Source organism: Nicotiana tabacum, chromosome 17, assembly GCF_000715075.1.
Source record: "Nicotiana tabacum cultivar K326 chromosome 17, ASM71507v2, whole genome shotgun sequence".
In the NCBI taxonomy this organism is placed as follows: Eukaryota; Viridiplantae; Streptophyta; class Magnoliopsida; order Solanales; family Solanaceae; genus Nicotiana; species Nicotiana tabacum.
Window position 1 is genome coordinate 127,839,386 of NC_134096.1, and position 19,092 is coordinate 127,858,477.

At 34.3% G+C, this 19,092-nt stretch overlaps 1 protein-coding gene across 1 annotated transcript; it reads right to left on the reverse strand.

Annotated features, from left to right (window-relative positions):
- Positions 1-551: 551 nt before the first annotated feature.
- Positions 552-3,731, reverse strand: LOC107763058 (small ribosomal subunit protein uS11y). The gene is made up of 6 exons (XM_016581480.2): positions 3,591-3,731; positions 2,823-2,942; positions 2,692-2,737; positions 1,256-1,341; positions 1,012-1,141; positions 552-852 (listed from the first exon to the last, which is right to left on the reverse strand). Exons 1-6 carry the CDS (start codon positions 3,591-3,593, stop codon positions 785-787), a joined length of 453 nt encoding a protein of 150 aa, XP_016436966.1. The 5' UTR covers positions 3,594-3,731; the 3' UTR covers positions 552-784.
- Positions 3,732-19,092: the final 15,361 nt, after the last annotated feature.

Here is a 19,092-nt window from a genome sequence, read left to right on the forward strand (position 1 = left end):
TTGAATTTCAAGATGACTATTCTAAGTTAATTTACAAAATTCGTTAAACCTGTTTTTAACAGAAATGACTTTTTCACTGTGCTCTTTAGTAGAATCAAGTTTTTTATTTTAATTTTAAATGTTTTTAATTTTCAGATTAGATTAGTCTGATTAGATGCCTATTATCAAAGTGCCTTCTCAAAATAGCTAAATCTATTTTGCCAGGACTTCTCCATTTGTATTCTTGTTGGAATTCAAGATTTTTGCTCAACTTAAATTAATTTGGCTTTGTAAATCCCAAGGAATTTACCATACACCTAACAAAAAGAAGCATAAATTCCTTATGGATAGAATTTTACTCCCATCAAATCATCTATTTTTCTAAACACAAACTGGGTTAGCTAGAGTAGATGGTAATTAAAATCCTATATGGAAAACTACACATCTCATTCCAAATAATCCTAGAAATTACTAGCTTCAACATTTTTTAATTACCACAATAGCGCACTTTATTTCCATTCTCTTCCTTTCCCTCTAACTCAAAAAGTTCAATCTAGCAATACAGACGAGAGTGGAAAAACTTGGAATATAGATTCTCAACCAGCTAATAGATTGTAGGCTACAATTCATATTGCTCATAATTGTCTCACAAATTTAACCACGAAAAAGGAAGCAAAATCTATAGGCAATGCCAACATCAATAGAACTACATAGTAGATGAGCAAGATTTAAGTTCATATCAAAACTAACACCTGCAACATTCTCAACAAGAATCCGCATCTGCTTCTTGACAAGAGCAGCAAGCTTACAGCCTTCTTCCTCTCCTACCACCCTTTCTACGAGTGCTATCAGTAGGAATTGGAGTCACATCCTCTGCAATATAATAAAGTCAGTTATGATCATCCACATTAAGCATGTCTCGTAAAATATACAAACCATTACTTGTGCCCTATATGAAGGTTTTAGTAACATAACTGACTACAGAGTTCTTAACTTTTGAGTACAAAAGCTAGAAGTAAGACTAAACAGTACCTATACGCCCAATTTTCATTCCTGAGCGAGCAAGGGCCCTGAGAGCAGATTGAGCACCAGGCCCAGGTGTTTTAGTCTTGTTTCCCCCTGTGGCTCGAAGCTTAATGTGAAGTGCATTAATGCCAAGCTCCTGTACTTAAGAAGACATAACCCAAATGAGTGTCGGCAAAAAAGAAACACATTATGCAACAGATGGCAGCTGGTAAGGGATGTAAGAAAATAAGAACTGAACATAAGCTAAGACCTTGCATCTCTGAGAAACATCCTGTGCGGCAAGCATAGCTGCATATGGGGAAGATTCATCCCTATCGGCTTTGACCTTCATACCACCTATTAGAAACAAGTGACAGCAGAGATTCATTACAACTTGTTCCAATAAATAATAAAGATAATCATAAAAAGCAGAAACGTAGATAAGCTTTGGGAGCCCCAAAAAAATCAATAGAAAATCTAGTGATCCTTCAAACTATTCAAGTTAAGAGAATGAAAGGAAAAACACAAAGATTGTTACATAAGATTGTTGCACCAGAATGACATTGAGAAAGCAAAGGTTCTTAACCTCTAAGAGGAAGTGTAAAGCATATGGTTGCAATGTAAAAGAGAAAACAAAAGCACAAAGTTGGTTACGCAGAAATTTAAGCTAAGATTATTGAACAGACATGCTAGGACGTAGAATCTGAAGTGCTTAAATGGTCACAATAATAACAAGCTCACAATTCAGAACTTTTGAAACTTCACTAGAAAAAAGCTTCAAAGTTCTTACACTGGGTAAGAGAAAAAGAAGGGGAAGGATATTACAAGCTAAGCTTATAAAAAATGAGCTTCTAAGTAATGGTGAATATGGAGTAAAACAGCATTTTAGAAAAACTAATACAGGTAATGCAGAATATGGGAGTTTAGAAGCCAAGTATAGAATAGTAATAGCTATACTGAAGAACTCGAGGAAGTGTATGGGAATAGGTATAGCTATACTGAAAAACTTGAGGAAGTGTATAGCTGGCAAAGGAAGAACCAGGATTCTAAGTAGCAGAATTTCAGTAGCTAATACTTCAAAGATTATAGGCTACTTGTGAAAGGATAGAATACGAAAAAAAGGACAATAATAACTAGGAACGACAAAAGAACTTGTGAAGTTCAACATAACCATAAATATAATGCAAAGGTAACATATCCATTCAATTTCCAAACAAAATAAACATCACAGAAGTACCATGGCCCATAATGCTTGAGATAAACAGTAGCAGAAAGGAATTTTAGCCAAAGTCGGAATAAACCACAAATGCCAACTAGAAGAACATAGTAAGAACAATATGCACGAATTATGACACTAAATTAATTTGCAATCCACATCTAAAATGTAACAGGAATTATAAGTGAAACCAACACAACCTACTCCCATTGAAAACCAAATGTTGATTTTGTTTGATGGCTGTCAAAGGTAGCATCAAGGTATACATCAAATAATATAAGAAAATGCATGGCGAAGATGGTATTCCACTGGTTATTTTCTGTTGTCGAACAGAGCTTACATTTGAGTATCTTAAAATTTAATGAATACAAAGCAAATAAAAGCCAGAATTTGAGCTCTTAATTTATCAGCTCCTCAACAACATCCTTAGCAAAGTACCAAGGTATTCAGATTTAAATAAAGCTACTGAGTGAAAAAAATATAGTCCTTACCAGTAATACGAACCATTGTTTCCCTCCCAGACAAATCAGTCACATGCTGCAATCCAAAAACAAAGTCCATAACTACTTGAAACAACATAATCAGATAATAAAGAACATTGAATTCAATGGTTATCACATACAATGAAAGTGTCATTGAATGACGCAAAAATATGGGCAACACCAAAAACAAGCTCTCCCTCTCTTGTAGCAGGTCCAAGAGTGACAGTCTCTTCCTTTGGCTCCCTAGTCCTCCTCTTCGACTGCAAGACCAAGTCATCAACAATACAACAAATCAGTAACAATAGAAAACTTAATACAGACCATTATTTCATGAACGCCAACCGAGAAAACAACAAATTTTCAAACAAAATTAAACGAAATAGTCTCAAGGTTCAGCGCAGTTTATTTATAGAGCTAAATTGTAAGCATCCCCTGTCTAGAATAAGAAATTATGAGCTATATCTGATTTTACATCACTTCAAATCCATCTAAGGCCTGTGCAGAAAATCTAACCAACTAGTCATAAGTTTCACATTTTTATCTTCATTTAAGCAAAACTTTATTCAACCATTATATACGCCCAAAATGCGATGTACCCGATTTGCATCACTTTTCGAAACAATTAAAGCCTGATATGTAAACATTGTAAAGTTATGCTTTCTGCTCGTGCTTTTTTAAGCAAGAGATTGAAAATGGGGACCATGTCTTTAAGCAAGATCAAAATTACCCAGATTTTCACGAGGAAAGGCACACACTTGTGATTACAAATCCAGAACAATTACTAATCTAAGTAAACCCAAATTACCCATGGATTGAACTGACGCTATCCTAAAGATAAACCAGCAAATTACATACAAACTAGTGTATCAAAGACAAGAGAAAGTAGTTATTTCCAGAGATTTGATTACCATGGTGTTGTTGCTGATGAGAGTTGTGCTGAAACACTGGTCTTGAATACAGAGATTTGTTGAATTCAGACTTAAGAGGAGACAATTTGGTGCAGCTGCAGCTTTATATGTAGCAGGACGGCTTTAGGGTTTCAGCATGAAACTTTGAACTAATATTTTCTAAAAGAACCCATAAGTTTCTCATAGTGTGGAATTGCACCATAAAAGTTAATCTTTTCTCATCCGAATAGCATAATTTCAAAACAAAAAAAAAAAACTTTTTTTATGGTAGTGATTTTCCAATTGTTTGTACTTCTACTAATTCATCATGTAATTATTACCTCTCACTAGCAAATTATCATTCATCATTTAACTATTACCTCTTACTAGCAAATTATCAGATAATAATTATATCCACCAAAAATTGGACATATAAAAAGATGTTACTTAAATTTCATAAAATACTTCTCTTTAGCTCCTTTTTTTCCCCAATTATTACAATGTCATAGTATCATGTACTTGGTCATTTAGCTTTCTTTCCGTAAAAACGCATTTTTATTATAATTATATAAAGATGTTACGATGTTAAATACTTTGTTAATCAAAAATAAAATTTTGAATCTCTTTATTCTCGTTTGTATTTGAATTGTCCACTATTTATCTTTTGAGTTTTGACCATCATAGTGCAAAAATATGACGGCACTAGTCATGTGCTCCATATGTAAAGTTTCGATCATCTAAACAGTACTGAACTTTTCTCCACATAAATTGTTAGAAGATGATCGCCAAAAATAAGGAAATATGTAGAAGAACTTCCCCTGGAAATGATTGTCCGGCTTTTAAATAGAGTAAATAATGCTCTTGTTATAATACAAGAAGCTTACTCTTAATTAAACAACGGATTCTTTCGTTCTTATACACCATTTGAAATATTATTATGAAAATTGTCCATATTTTTGAATTTATCCGACCTAAACACGATTTAGCTACAAAATCTATACATTTATTTAAACTAGAATCATTTCTGCGATAGTCTTCTTTATTTAGACGAGGAATTTTTGGGATCACTTAGAGATTTTATTGACGCAATCCACGCACCAATTATGAAGGCAACATATTCGTAGAATCTATTACGCAGATTTTCACTGGTTATCATCGCATCCTTCTATTCTCTGGTTTTCTCTGGTTTCCTCTACTTTTTCATAAACAAAGGTTTTGAACAAAATAATTGTAAACAATTAGCTACAATTGAATTGAATTTCACGACATAATGTCAAAATTAGCGATTATGCTTCAGTTCAATGGTCGGTGGAATAGCGTTGGGAGATACAAAGATTTTGATGTTGACGGAATTATAGTCAATGACGATTCAAATTATAGTCAATTGAATTCCGCAATTGCAGAGCATCTAATGATCGATACCTCCGCAAAAATCATCGAAATCAAATATATTGTCAATGAATGTTGTCCTCTAGTGGAAATTCGGAGCGATATGAGAGTTCGAGTGTATATGGAGACGAAAAAGGAAAACAAAAATTTAGGAATGTATCCGTTGTGTATAACAGTGCGTAATTTCGATTTGGAATGCAGTATGTCGAATGCGAGTACAATTGCATGTTTGCTCTGTTTTTTTCAGTGCTGATATTTTTCCAATTTCAAGTGTTTTACAATTTTTCTACATATTATCTACAATTTTACTACATAACAAATGTAGTTTAACTGTTATGTCTCTACCAGGATTCTGTCAAATACTGAACACATGAATATACAGAGGTTTGAATTGCTATACTATTAATTAAGTGCAGGTTCTTCTGATTATCGTAACACTAACATGGTACAATTGTCAAGTAATTGTAACACAATTGGAGAAGTTTCAGGAATAGTTAAGTTGATTGATATGCAAACATCTCCGACAATTGTGGAATATGAAAATATCATCATAACCGAACATACGCCAAATGTAATTGAAGTAGGCCAAGTTTACCAAGATAAGCAAACAATTGTCAGTGTAATGAAGCACTATTCTGTCATGAATAAGTTTCAATTTAGGGTGAAAAGGTCTAGTGTAAGAAGGTAGGAACAATTTATTTGTCAAATTCATATTGTGTATAAGTTATAGTTTTTTTGTATATAAATTGTTTAAGATAAGTTTTTGTGCATAAACAACCTCGTAATTTGCAGCTACAATTACCATAACATTTTTTGAATTATTTTTATTCTGTAGCTACCGCCTCATATGTGTTGGTGACAATTGTACGTGGCACTTCAAGTCCACCAACATAAATGAATCATCATTGTTCAAGGTTCAAAAATTCAACAGCTTACACACATGCTCTTTGATGGACAACACATATATACAATGCAAACCTACTGCCATGGTAGTTGGCAGCATGGTAGTTGGCAGCATGGTGATGCCAAAATATGCCGATCCTAAGACAATATATACACCAAAAGACATACAAACTGATATGTTATCGTATCATGATGTGAACTTAACATACATGCAAGCTTGGAGAGCAAAGAAAAAGGCTTTGGAATTTTTGAGAGGTTACCCTGCTGATTCCTATAGTCGTTTGCCGAGTTATTTGTATATTCGGGAGAAGACCTATCCGAGGTCGGTAGTGAAATTACATAAGACTAAAGATGACTGTTTCTTGTATGCATTTGTTGCACTTAGTACGTCCATCAAAGGTTGGGAGCATTGTAGGGTAGTTGTAGTAGTTGATAGAATATTATTGAAGTCGGCATATAGGGGAATCATGCTAACAGCTAGCACAATGGATGCAACAGATAATGTAGATTAATTATAAAATTATAAAGTTATTTTTGAGACCGGATTTTTTGTATTCTCAAATTTTATTGCAGAAATTGAATTTTTTTTGCCACTTGTGTGATAGGTAGCATATTACCTCTAGCATACGTCGTTGTTGATTCAGAAAGTGACGCATCATAGAGGTGATTTTTTGAGCAATTCAAACATGCATATGGTGAAAAACCAAATATGTGTGTTGTTTCGGACCAGAATGAGTGTATCTTGAAGCTAACATCTACTGTTTATACCGGCATGCCACATTATGCTTGCATGTGATATATTTGGACAAATGTAAGGTCAAAGTTCAAGAAGGGTCATCTAAAGTTAAGTGAATTGTACTTTGCCACGGCACGATCATACACGCTTGATGAATTTAATGAAAGAATGTCAAAGATTGAAGAGATCGACACACATATTAAAGCATATCTATACGATATTGGCTATCACAGATGGTCTCGGGTACATGCTACAATGAACAGAATGTGAACGGTGACATCAAACATTACAGAGTCATTAAATGCGGTAACCAAATATGTAAGAGAGTTGCCCATAGTAGAACTATTAGAGTACATGAAGACTCTTCTTGAACGTTAGACTAATGAAAAGTTATTGAATACAAAGGGTACGTTCACATACCTTGGGAAAAAATACAACAAAGAGTTAGAGGACAACATGACATTATCACAGAAGATGGGAGTAAGTTATAGCCAATAACATCAGATCATTGATTCAGTCAAACTAAATATATACTGTTAATTGTAGAAAAGTTGTTGTATAATTATAGTTATTTTGTTTTGTATCTGTTGCTGACAACTTGTTGTGTGTTTGTAATAAAATTGTAGGTGAGGGCTTCAAAAGATTACATCCATATTGTGATAGATGGTGTGAAGCGCTTTATTGTTTGCCTTCAAAACAAGAGATATAGTTGTGGACAATTCCAACTTGATGAACTTCTTTGTGCACATGCTTTGGCGGCTTTGAGACACATGAACGAGTCTTATAAAAACTATTGTTCTCCTTATTACACGAGGGAGAGCCTTCTGCATACTTATGAAATACCAGTAGACCCGTTGCCTGACAAAAGCAAATGGAATGTGCCACAACATATAGCCGAAGAAGTTATAAAGCCACCTATCAGGAAAAGGTAGCCATGGAAACCTCAAAAATAAAGATACAAACCATATGATGAAGTAAATGCAAAAAAGTACAAGGTTTCATATGGCAATTGCGGAGTAGAAGGGCATAACAAAAGATCTTGTAGAATGATCCCAAAAGAAAATAAAAGTTGATACAGTTTAAAATTTTTTTTTACTGAGTACTGTTGATGATAGTCTGTCCTTTAATACATATGAAGTTGTATTTATTCTGTTCTAGAGAATTATAGTTGTGGTGTAAATGTGTTGCTAATTTGAATAAACATTTTCTCATATAATGAATATTTGCTAAACAGATTTTAACTCTTAATGCAATTAATTTGTAGTTGTTTTGCTCAAATACTGAATTTATTTATTACTTTCAGCCTTTCCTAATAACACTGCTAAATTAAATAGATTATGTATTTTTGTATAATAGTTGTAGAAATAATTGAAGTTATGTTGTAAAGAAATTATATAGTACCAATATCGAGATCAAGTACTAACAACTTTCAACCAAAGAAAAAGCCACAGATATTTTCTATTCTATGTAGTAGAATTTTGGACAAAATAACAACACAAAAGGTAAAACAACTGTAGCACAAATCTGCTACAAATAAATTGCAACTGACTCCTTCTTAATAAATAATTTTGTCTACAACTTTACTACAATCCAGCTACATCTAAATACTTTAACTAAAAATTTTCTACTAGAAAGGGCAACTAATTATTCTTTTTCCGGACTTGTGTTCTCTCATTCATAGCTGGTGCACCTTTTCTTCTTGTTAATCTTTGAGTCACCTCACTTTCACTAATTGCACTAAACTCTTGCTTTTTCCTAGCATAATCCCAAAGGAGCGCTCCATAGTGTCGACAGTGTTGATTAATATCATAAAGGTCTTCCTTTGAAATCGATAGCTCTCCAATGATGACATATTCTGCAAATGCCATCACGTATACACCACAATCACTGCAAAAAATAATAGGGAAAAAGTTTTAGCATTCAATGTAAAATACAATTAGTTAAATAGATAGAAGGAAAGCAGCACATATAGTGATCCTTCTTTTTGCTGGGGTATCTCACCGACCAACCACTAAATTTCAAGAGGGTCAATAACACCTTTTTCAATGTATGCCTTTGTGTTCTTGTAGTTAATGTATGGACGCATGCCATAGAAGCTAGTGCATGATAAGTAGAGGAGGATCATAATAGCAAACTTGTCGACAACAAATTCAACAATTTTGTGATTTCGTGAGGAGACCATAGAATCATAAACATATAGAACTATATCGGTGATGCCAAACACAGCCAACATTTAATTAAATTTCTCCACAATATTTATGGGCATAATCACAAAATCAACTTTGTCCCAGTAATCGGTACCCCAATATGTATTCTGCTTCGACGTCCTAGGGTTTGACAACAACAAGCTTCTTATCGGCATGAGCATTAATGTACCTCTCATAAATTTGTTCAATTCTAGTCTTGAACATACAGCCAGTGGTTGTAAACCGTATTTTATTTTCAGGATCATACTTTTCTCTCTTCTTCAAATAGTATAAAATAACATCAATGTGCTGCCAAAAAAAAAATAGATTTCATTATTTCCCAATGCTTCATACAATTTAACTATAATTTTCAAACAAAAAATCTACATATTTATAAAATAACAAAATACTACAGCTAATCATTAAATTCTGTCAGGGTATGTATGTACCGTATTGTTGAGTACTTGCCCGCGATGTGCCAAAGTATAAATCCAGTCCTTTTTATCAACTTTCTCCACTCCAAGATCAAACCACGGGTTGAGCTGGTTATCTTTTAAAGTATAAGGCGCCTTCCTCCTATTTAAAGACATAGCAAGTACAAATATTATGTAGTTTCAGTTTGAAATCCATAAATTATATGCACTCGATAATATGAAAAATTTGTATAATCTAACCTCTTTGAAACCTTGTCGGTACCTAAATATAACCACTTATTGAATTCTTCCAACAAGTCAAGATCAATATCGTCGCCAATAACCCCAGTAAATAAATGTTTGATGTTGAAAATTGTAGGACGTCCAACAAAAGTGCTTCCCCGAAATTGAAATAAGGGAGAAAGGGGGATCTGGCATGCTTTCCAAGAACCCTTGTTCTTTCCTGATGCACATGGGTTATTTCATCTTCATTTACCTCTCCGAACTTAAAAATTTATGAGAAATTCTCTGGAAACTCAAAATCATCAAGTGTTACTGTCCTTTTTCCAGACGTGGAGTCATTGTCCGAATCACCTACATTGATATAGTCGGCTGGTTCACCTACAATATTTAAAACAAAAGAACAACATTGTATGTTGGTTGCATTAGTTCTTTTGGGAAAATAAAACTTATATGAAAGCTGTTATTTTTTTCTTACAATTATATTGTAACATATAATACCAGTAAAATCTTCATTGCAATCGTCTCCTTGTTGAATGGGAGATTGCAAAGGCATAGTCTCCTTCTCCTCATTTAAATGCTCTCCTTTTATGCCAAGTTTTGTATCCTGTTTTGGAGAGTCCACATGCATTGTTTCCTTCTCTGTAACTATAAAATGTGTACAACTTAATAAAATTATAGATCATTTGTAATAAACATAAACTACACTAAGGATAAATTGTAGTTAATTTATTTTGGAGAGTCCACATGCATTGTTTCCTTCTCTGTAACTACAAAATGTGTTCAACTTAATAAAAGTATAGATCATTTATAATAAACAGTAACTACACTGTAGATAAATTGTAGTTTAATTGTTATTATTTTGTTTAAATACTGTCCTGTAGACCTGATGTAATATGTATTGTGCAATATGTAGATAAAATGTATTAACTCATGGTTGCAGTTTCTTCCTCCAATGCCCCTTGAAATTGAAAAGATAAGTCAACACCCACAGGAACATTCTCCTCATTTTGAATATCAGACATGTGTCACGCCATGTATCTAAGAGAATAATGGAAAATATAATGTTGGTAATTTAGGCTATATGTAGATATATTGTAGATATAATGTAAATATAATGTAGATTAGTTGTCATCAAATAGTGTTATAATTGTTAAAAAACCTGTTTTGCTGCTGCTAACCAACATTGGTTTAGCACTACTGCCCGGATTCTATTGTTTGTTCTTTTCTTTGTAATGCTCATCATTTTTCGAAAAACTACCAGTAAACTGCATTGGGAATTTGTTAGGCTACGTACTTTATGAATACTATTATAAACATAAACGTGGTAAATTTTTTTATCCAAAATGAATATATTTCGAATGAAACCTTAGCATCAATTGCCTGTAACACATAGTTGATAGAATCAATGAGCAGTAGTCGAATGCTACCTAGTTCTTGAAAAACCTAAAGAACAAAAAATTGTTATAATGTATCTGACAATTAGAGGCTTACATATATATATAAAGAAGACTAAAAATCTAGAATTAGGACATGGTTGCTTATGTGTCGCTTAAGTTTTGTTTGAGGGCATATTAGACCTTTGACAGAATCTAATCTAATGTCAAAAATTGAACGGTATGTTTTTGAGCTTATCTCTATACGTTGTTTTTCTGTACCTACACAACTACTACTTGTAGCTTTTAGGTTATTCCAGATGTGGGTTTTTATCCAATTTCTTTACATCACAATTTACAGAGTTTCTCAGATTATCTTCCGTTTTGCTTATCTCTTCAACTTACATATGCGTTTCTTATTCTTTAACATCAGTTTTGTTGCTTTCTATTTGTTTCTCCTTCTTTTTTTTTTTCAAATCTATGAAAATAGATTGAATTAATTACAGATTTTTGAGTTAGGATTTTGATGGCTGAAATTGGGGAATTTCTTTCTGTTTGTTTTTGTTGCGGAGATGAATTGAAATCAAGAAAATAAATTCAATTTTTTTACTTGGTTTAATTTCTGTCGGCATGGTGGCACTGAAGAGCAGTGTTTGATGCTTTTCTGGAATTTCTTCTCTTTCTCAATTTCATTTCTGCAATTTTCCTTTTGTGAGTCTCTAATTTCATCAGCTTCTTCTTTTTGTGTTCATCTGAGCTCTTTGTGTTCGTGAGTTTTTTCTGCAGTCCGTTGATGTACTTTTTTTGTTTGTAATTGCGTTTTTTTGGGTTGCTTTTCTTTTGTTGTACTTTCTTTGACATCAGAAATAAAGTCAACTAAAAAATTAACAAAGACTACAGCAGCAACAGCATTAGAAAGCAAAAAATTGCACCAAAAAATAAAACACAACACCAGCAAATTTGAAAAATGAGATACCTGATATGTGTGGACAGAGTGACCTAAACTCGGCTTTGTGACAACTCAGTCATCAAGTTTAAGATTAGATTGTCCTTCAAAAAAGTTGCAAAAAAAAAAAAAGAAAAAAGAAATTGTGGCCATGATGATGGAATCAAAGAAGAGAAAAAGTGAATGGTGCAGTAATTAAAAGAGAAAAATGGTGTTGGATTGGAGCACCAAAACACCAAATATTACACCAACATAGGATTTGGTGTAATATTTAGTGTTAGGTTGGAGACAATCTTAGTCATTTTCTTACCAAAAGAATTTGAAGAATTTAATATTTGGTAATTTTCTCTGAACCCCTAAAATAACCTCATCATCCAAAATTAGAGTTTTTACCCCATCCCTTCTTTTTGCTCTTCTTTTACCCAAGGCAGCTCCAGGTAGTTTTTGTTCTAATTTTTATGTGATTTTTACGGATTTTTCGATTATGTTTCAGTGTGTGGTTAAGTTTTTATACGTTTTTGTCATTGGAATGACATTTATTTAGAATTTAAAATTATCACCCTTCATTTAATTTGGGTGTTGAAAGCTATGAAATCATGTTCTTTATTGCCTTGAATTGAATATTTGGGGATTGGGAGGAAATTCTCTCAAATGAGCTTACCGATCAGAACCTTGAACCGGAATCGATGAACTCGAATGGAGATAGAAGCCAGCTGTTTTGTTTGTATTTTCAGTTGGTTTACATGTAATTTGAGATCGTTTTTAGAGGAAGAAGACAACAGCAGCTGCTACATTTTGGGTCGCATGAGGCAGCTGCGTTTTTATTGCCTTTTTTTTTGGACTGTTTTGAAGTTGGGTTGGTGGTCTATTTAAGAGTGAAGCAGGTTGGTTTTAGACTGGATTTTCAGGTGTTTTTGGACAGTTTTCATAGTGTTTCTGGGCTGGAGATGAAGCTCGTTTTTGGCTGCATTTTTCAGCCGTTTTTGAAGTGATTTTGGTGATGTTTTCGACTGCTTTCAGCTTGATTTCATGGCTGTTTTTGGGCTATTTTTGGGCAGTTTTTGGGACAAGTTTGGCAGTGATTTATTTCTGATTCTTGATTGTTGATAGGTGACGTTTTTGGGGTGATTTTGGGTGATTGAAGGGCTGTTTTAATGGGGGAAAAAGCTCAATTTGCTGAATTTTTAGAAGAAGTAATTAGTATTATTCATTTGTCTTTAGCTACTGTATATAGATATTAAGAGAAGAAAGAAAGAAAAATGACCTTTATGTGGTGGTTTCTATGGCTACCATGAGACGATATTGGGATTGACTCCTTTGGAAGAAGAAGGCCGAGTGCCTTTTTTGGCTCTTCTTTTAAGCTCTCAGATCCCCCCCCCCCTTTTTAAGTCAAGCTGCTGTGCAGTTGTTCCTTCTCCCTTTACTTTTTCTATTTTCACATGAAGGAACCACACACTAACCAACAATCATCACATGCATAATAATCAGAATAGGAAATATTTATAAAAATATTATCTTAAACGTTTTTTTGGAGAAGTGCTTAGGAATGAGTATGAAGAAATATCAACTGGCATTATCTACTTAAATTGAAGGGCGGGGGGTTAGAAGCAAATCACAGTCGGAAACATTTCTTTGATACACATGAAATAGTAGAAGAAATCACAACATGCATGTATCAAAGGTAGGAAACAATAGGAAAATGAATTATCTAATATGAAGTAAACATATTGAGTGCAAGAAATTAAGAAAGCTCATATTCACAGGCACAAATGATGCAGCTTTGGAGTAACGAAAAGGAGAAGTCGCAAAATAAAAAAGAAGGAGAAACAAATAGAAAGCAACAAGACTGATGCTAAAGAATAAGAAATGCACATGTAAGTTGAAGAGATGAGCAAGACGGAAGATAATCTGAGAAGCTCTGTAAATTGTGATGTAAAGAAATTGGATAAAAACCCACATCTGGAATAACCTAAAAGCTACACGTAGTAGTTGTGTAGGTACAGAAAAGCCACGTATAGAGATAAGCTCAAAAACACACCGTTTAATCTAATGTAAAAAATTAAACGGTATATTTTTGAGCTTATCTCTATACGTGGCTTTTCTGTACCTACACAACTACTACGTGTAGCTTTTTAGGTTATTCCAGATATGAGTTTTTATCCAATTTCTTTACATCACAATTTACAGAGCTTCTCAGATTATCTTCCGTCTTGCTCATCTCTTTAACTTACAGGTGCGTTTCTTATTCTTTAACATCAGTTTTGTTGCTTTCTATTTATTTCTCCTTCTTTTTTGTTTCAAATCCATAAAAATAGATTGAATTAATTATGGATTTTCGAGTTAGGGTTTTGATGGCTGAAATTGGGGAATTTCTTTCTGTTTGTTTTTGTTGCGGAGATGAATTGAAATCAAGAAAATAAATTCAATTTTTTTACTTGGTTCAATTTCTGTCGGCATGGTGGCACTGAAGAGCAGTGTTTGATGCTTTTCTGGAATCTCTTCTCTTTCTCAATTTCATTTCTGCAATTTTCCTTTTGTGAGTCTCTAATTTCATCAGCTTCTTCTTTTTGTGTTCATCTGAGCTCTTTGTGTTCGTGAGTTTTTTCTGCAGTCCGTTGATGTACTTTCTTTGTTTTACTTTCTTTGACATCAGAAATAAAGTCAACTAAATACTACAGTAGCAACAGCATTAGAAAGTAAAAAATTGCACCAAAAAATAAAACACAATACCAGCAAATTTGAAAAATGAGATACCTGATATGTGTGGACAGAGTGACCTAAACTCGGCTTTGTGACAACTCAGTCATCAAGTTTAAGATTAGATTGTCCTCCAAAAAAGTTGCAAAAAAAGAAAAAGAAAAAAGAAATTGTGGCCATGGTGGTGGAATCAAAGAAGAGAAAAAGTGAATGATGCAGTAATTAAAAGAGAAAAATGGTGTTGGATTGGAGCACCAAAACACCAAATATTATACCAACATAGAATTTGGTGTAATATTTAGTGTTAGGTTGGAGACAATCTTAGTCATTTTCTTACCAAAAGAATTTGAAGAATTTAATATTTGGTAAATTTCTCTGAATCCCTAAAATAACCTCATCATCCAAAATTAGAGTTTTTACCCCATCCCTTCTCTTTGCTCTTCTTTTACCCAAGGCAGCTCCAGGTAGTTTTTGTTCTAATTTTTATGTGATTTTTACGGATTTTTCGATTATGTTTCAGTGTGTGGTTAAGTTTTTATACGTTTTTGTCATTGGAATGCCATTTATTTAGAATTTAAAATTATCACCCTTCATTTAATTTGGGTGTTGAAAGCTATGAAATCATGTTCTTTATTGCCTTGGATTGAATATTTGGAGATTGGGAGGAAATTCTCTCAAATGAGCTTACCGATCAGAACCTTAAACCGGAATCGACGAACTCGAATGGAGATAGAAGCCAACTGTTGGGTTTGTATTTTCAGTTGGTTTACATGTTATTTGAGATCATTTTTTTAGAGGAAGAAGACAACAACAACAACTGCGTTTTTGGTCGCATGAGGCAACTACTTTTTATTGCCATTTTTTTGGACTATTTTGAAGCTGGGTTGGTGGTCTGTTTAAGGGTAAAGCAAGTTGATTTTAGACTGGATTTTCAGGTATTTATGGATAGTGTTCATGGTGTTTCTGGGCTGGAGATGAAATTGGTTTTTGGCTGTATTTTTCAGCCTTTTTTGGAGTGATTTTGGTGATGTTTTCGACTGCTTTCAGCTGGATTTCTGGGCTGTTTTTGGGTTATTTTGGGGGCAAGTTTAGCGGTGATTTATTTCTAGTTCTTGGTTGTTGATGGGCGACATTTTTGGAGTGATTGAAGGGTTGTTTTAATGGAAAAAAATGGCTCAATTTGCTGGATTTTTAGAAGAAGTAATTAGTATTATTCCTTTGTCTTTAGCTATTGTATATAGATGTTAAGAGAAGAAAGAAAGCAAAATGACCTTTATGTGGTGGTTTCTATGGCTACCATGAGACGATATTGGGATTGACTCCTTTGGAAGAAGAAGGCCGAGTGCCCTTTTTGGCTCTTCTTTTAAGCTCTTAGATCCCTCCCCTCTTTTTAAGTCAAGCTGTTGTGCAGCTGTTCCTTCTCCCTTTACTTTTTCTATTTTCACATTAAGAAACCACACACTAACCAACAATCATCACATGCATAATAATCAGAATATGAAATATTTATAAAAGCATCATCTAAAATATTTTTTAGGAGAAGTGCTTAGGAATGAGTATGAAGAAATTGGTCCCTTTCTCATTGATGAATTTAATGCATGTTTTTGTAGAAAAATGAATAGTTTTTTGTTTCAAATTTTTTTGATAAGTCTATGGTAGATGCAATTCAATTTCAAGCATATGCAGGGGATAAAGTCAAAGTTTAATATGAGGCCTCTATTTGTTCTTTGCTTTTTTGCCTCTGTTGTACATGACACAATTTACTCTCTTTTTCATTGCAGTTCTTGCGATCCGTTATGGTTGTTTCTACTTCTCCTATGCAGTAGCACTTGAACCAGAAGGTAAATTTTCTAATTTCTCATCATTTATTTATAGGTATTGTACATTTTTACGTGGGTTCTTCTAAAAAATGAATGCATACATACATACATACTACGTGTAACTTTTATGTTATTCCAGATGTGGATTTTTATACATTCAGTAATGTAAATATATACGTGACATTTCCCATTCAGGAAGTAAACAAGTGAAATATCGAGTAAAAATCATAAAATTGAAAACTTCAAAAAAATACATGCTGACAAGAAGACTAGGCGACGCGAATTATACAGAATGATGTAGGACGATAAAAAGGAGGCTCTCCTAGCACGAGCACGAGCAAATAAAGCTGAAACAAGCGGCCGACAACGTCCTGCCTGCTCGCTAATTAAGAGCTCCGCTAACGCATCATCCTCTATGAGTGCTAATATTTCAAGCGAGCAATATCTTCTTTTTGTGGGACATTCAATATATGAAACATGTTAGAGAGCTATACTATCATTTCTTGATGGTATACGCAATTATAAATACATATATGCATTTATAACTATCAAAATTATATACTTACACTTGCTATTGTTGTATTCTAGGATCTACATCTAACACAAATCATGAACAATATACTGAAGAGTCAATAAAAATCCAAACACTAACTAATTATGTTATGTTAAAGACTGTTCCCAAATGCAAATTTTGCGGAACCAAAAAATTTGAATACGAACCACCGGCATTCTGTTATCGCAAAGGCACTATTAAGCTAATTTCACATCAAGTACCACAAGAATTAAGAAATATGTATCTAGGAAATACTGAAGAATCAAAGCATTTTCGAACCTACATAAGAACATACAATAATATATTTGCATTCACATCCCTGGGAGTAAGCTATGACAAAGAACTGGCAAAAAGGAATAAAGGTATTTATACGTTTCGAGTTCAGGGACAAATGTATCATTTCATAAATGACTTGATGCCAAGTAATGAAAAAGGAAAAAATCTACAATTATATTTCTATGATAATAAAAATGAAGTGAGCAATCGAATGGCATGTTCTAATAAATTGAACGAGTGTACTGTGAAACATTTAATGGAAATATTAAAAATCAATCCTTACTATATATTTTTGAAATTCTTAATAAATATCCCACAATTATCAGATTTATACATTGCGCTTAAGTGTGATGCTGGTCAAGATCAACGAATATACAATCTACCAACTACGTCAGAAGTGGCAAAGATATGATATAACGATCCGGCCGGTCGTTTCGAGAGTTATAGTCCCGTTTCCTCCATTTCTGCTTCTTTTTGTACTTTTCAGCTATGTTATAATATACCGGATTAGTTAGTTTGAGTCCGGAGTGGATTGAGATACTTAGTCTCTTATTTAGAAGCTTAAGTTAGAAAAGTCAATCGGATGTTGACTTATGTGTAAACGATCTCGGAATTTAGTTCTGATGATTCCATTAGTTTCGTTATGTGATTTTGGACTTAGGAGCGCATCCTTAATATGATTTGGAGGTCCGTAGCGCGATTATGCTTGAATTGGCGAAAGTTGGAAATTTGGCGATTTCGGTCGGCAGTGAAAAATTTGATATCGGGGTCGGAATCGATTTATGAAAATTGGAGTAGGTTTGTGGTATCATTTGTGACGTGTGTGTAAAATTTGAGGTCATTCGGACGTGGTTTAGTAGGTTTCGACGTCATTTGTGGAATTTAGAAGTTTAGAAGTTCTTAGCCTTGAATCCGAGGGTGGTTTGGTGTTTTGATATTGTTTTGAGTGATTCGAAGGCTCAACTAAGTTTGTATGTTACTATATGACTTATTGGTATGGTTGGTTGAGGTCCCGAGGGGCTCGGGGTGATTCCGGGTGGTTAACGGATTGTTTGAAGTTGGAAAAATGCAGCTGAAGCTGCTGCTACTAGTATTTTCGCACATGCGGAGGGGGAGCAGCAAGTGCGAGGTCGCTGGTGCGCTTGGTAAGCCGCAGATACGGACATGGAGGACCCGGGCTAGAACCGCAGGTGCGTAGAAGTAGTCGCATCTGCGAGCACGCATATGCGAGGCTGAGTCGCATATGCGGAAATGAGGAGGGCTGGCAGTGGCCGCAGGTGCGAGGTCATTTCCGCACCTGCGAGGTCGCAGAAGCGGATAGGGAACGCAGGTGCGAAGATGGCACTTAAGCAATTTTCCGCAGATGCTGAGATTTGTGCGCAAAAGCGGCTCCGCAGGTGCGCATTTTGAGTCGCAGGTGCAAAAACCTGGGCAGAACATATAGATAGAAGACTTCGCGAATTTTTGTTCATTTCCACCATTTTCAAGTTGGACCTTAGAGCTTTTGGAGTGATTTTTGAAGGGGATTCAAGGATTTTCATAGAGATAAGTTGCTTGAGCTCTAATACTCCTATCTATGGTGCTTTCCCATTGATTTCTCATCTAATTAGTGGGGTTTGAAGTAAAAATTGGGGGTTAGAGCTTAGGAGTTTGGAGAGTGTAATTTGAGGGACAAAATGATGCCGGATTTTGATGAATTTCATGTGGTTAGACTCGTGAGTGAATGAGCTTTCGGGTTTTGTGACTTTTATTGGATTTCGAGGCGTGGGCCTGGGGGGTCGGATTTGAGTTGATTTCGGGTTTTGAGTCTAATTTAGTAATTTTCTTGTGGAATTGATTCCTTTAGCATATATTAATGGTATTGTACTACTTATGACTAGATTCGGGATGCTCGGAGGCCGATTCGAGAGGCAAGGGCATTGCAGAGTAGAGATTTGCTCGGATTGAGGTAAGTAACGGTAGTAAATCTAGTCTTGAGGGTATGAAAC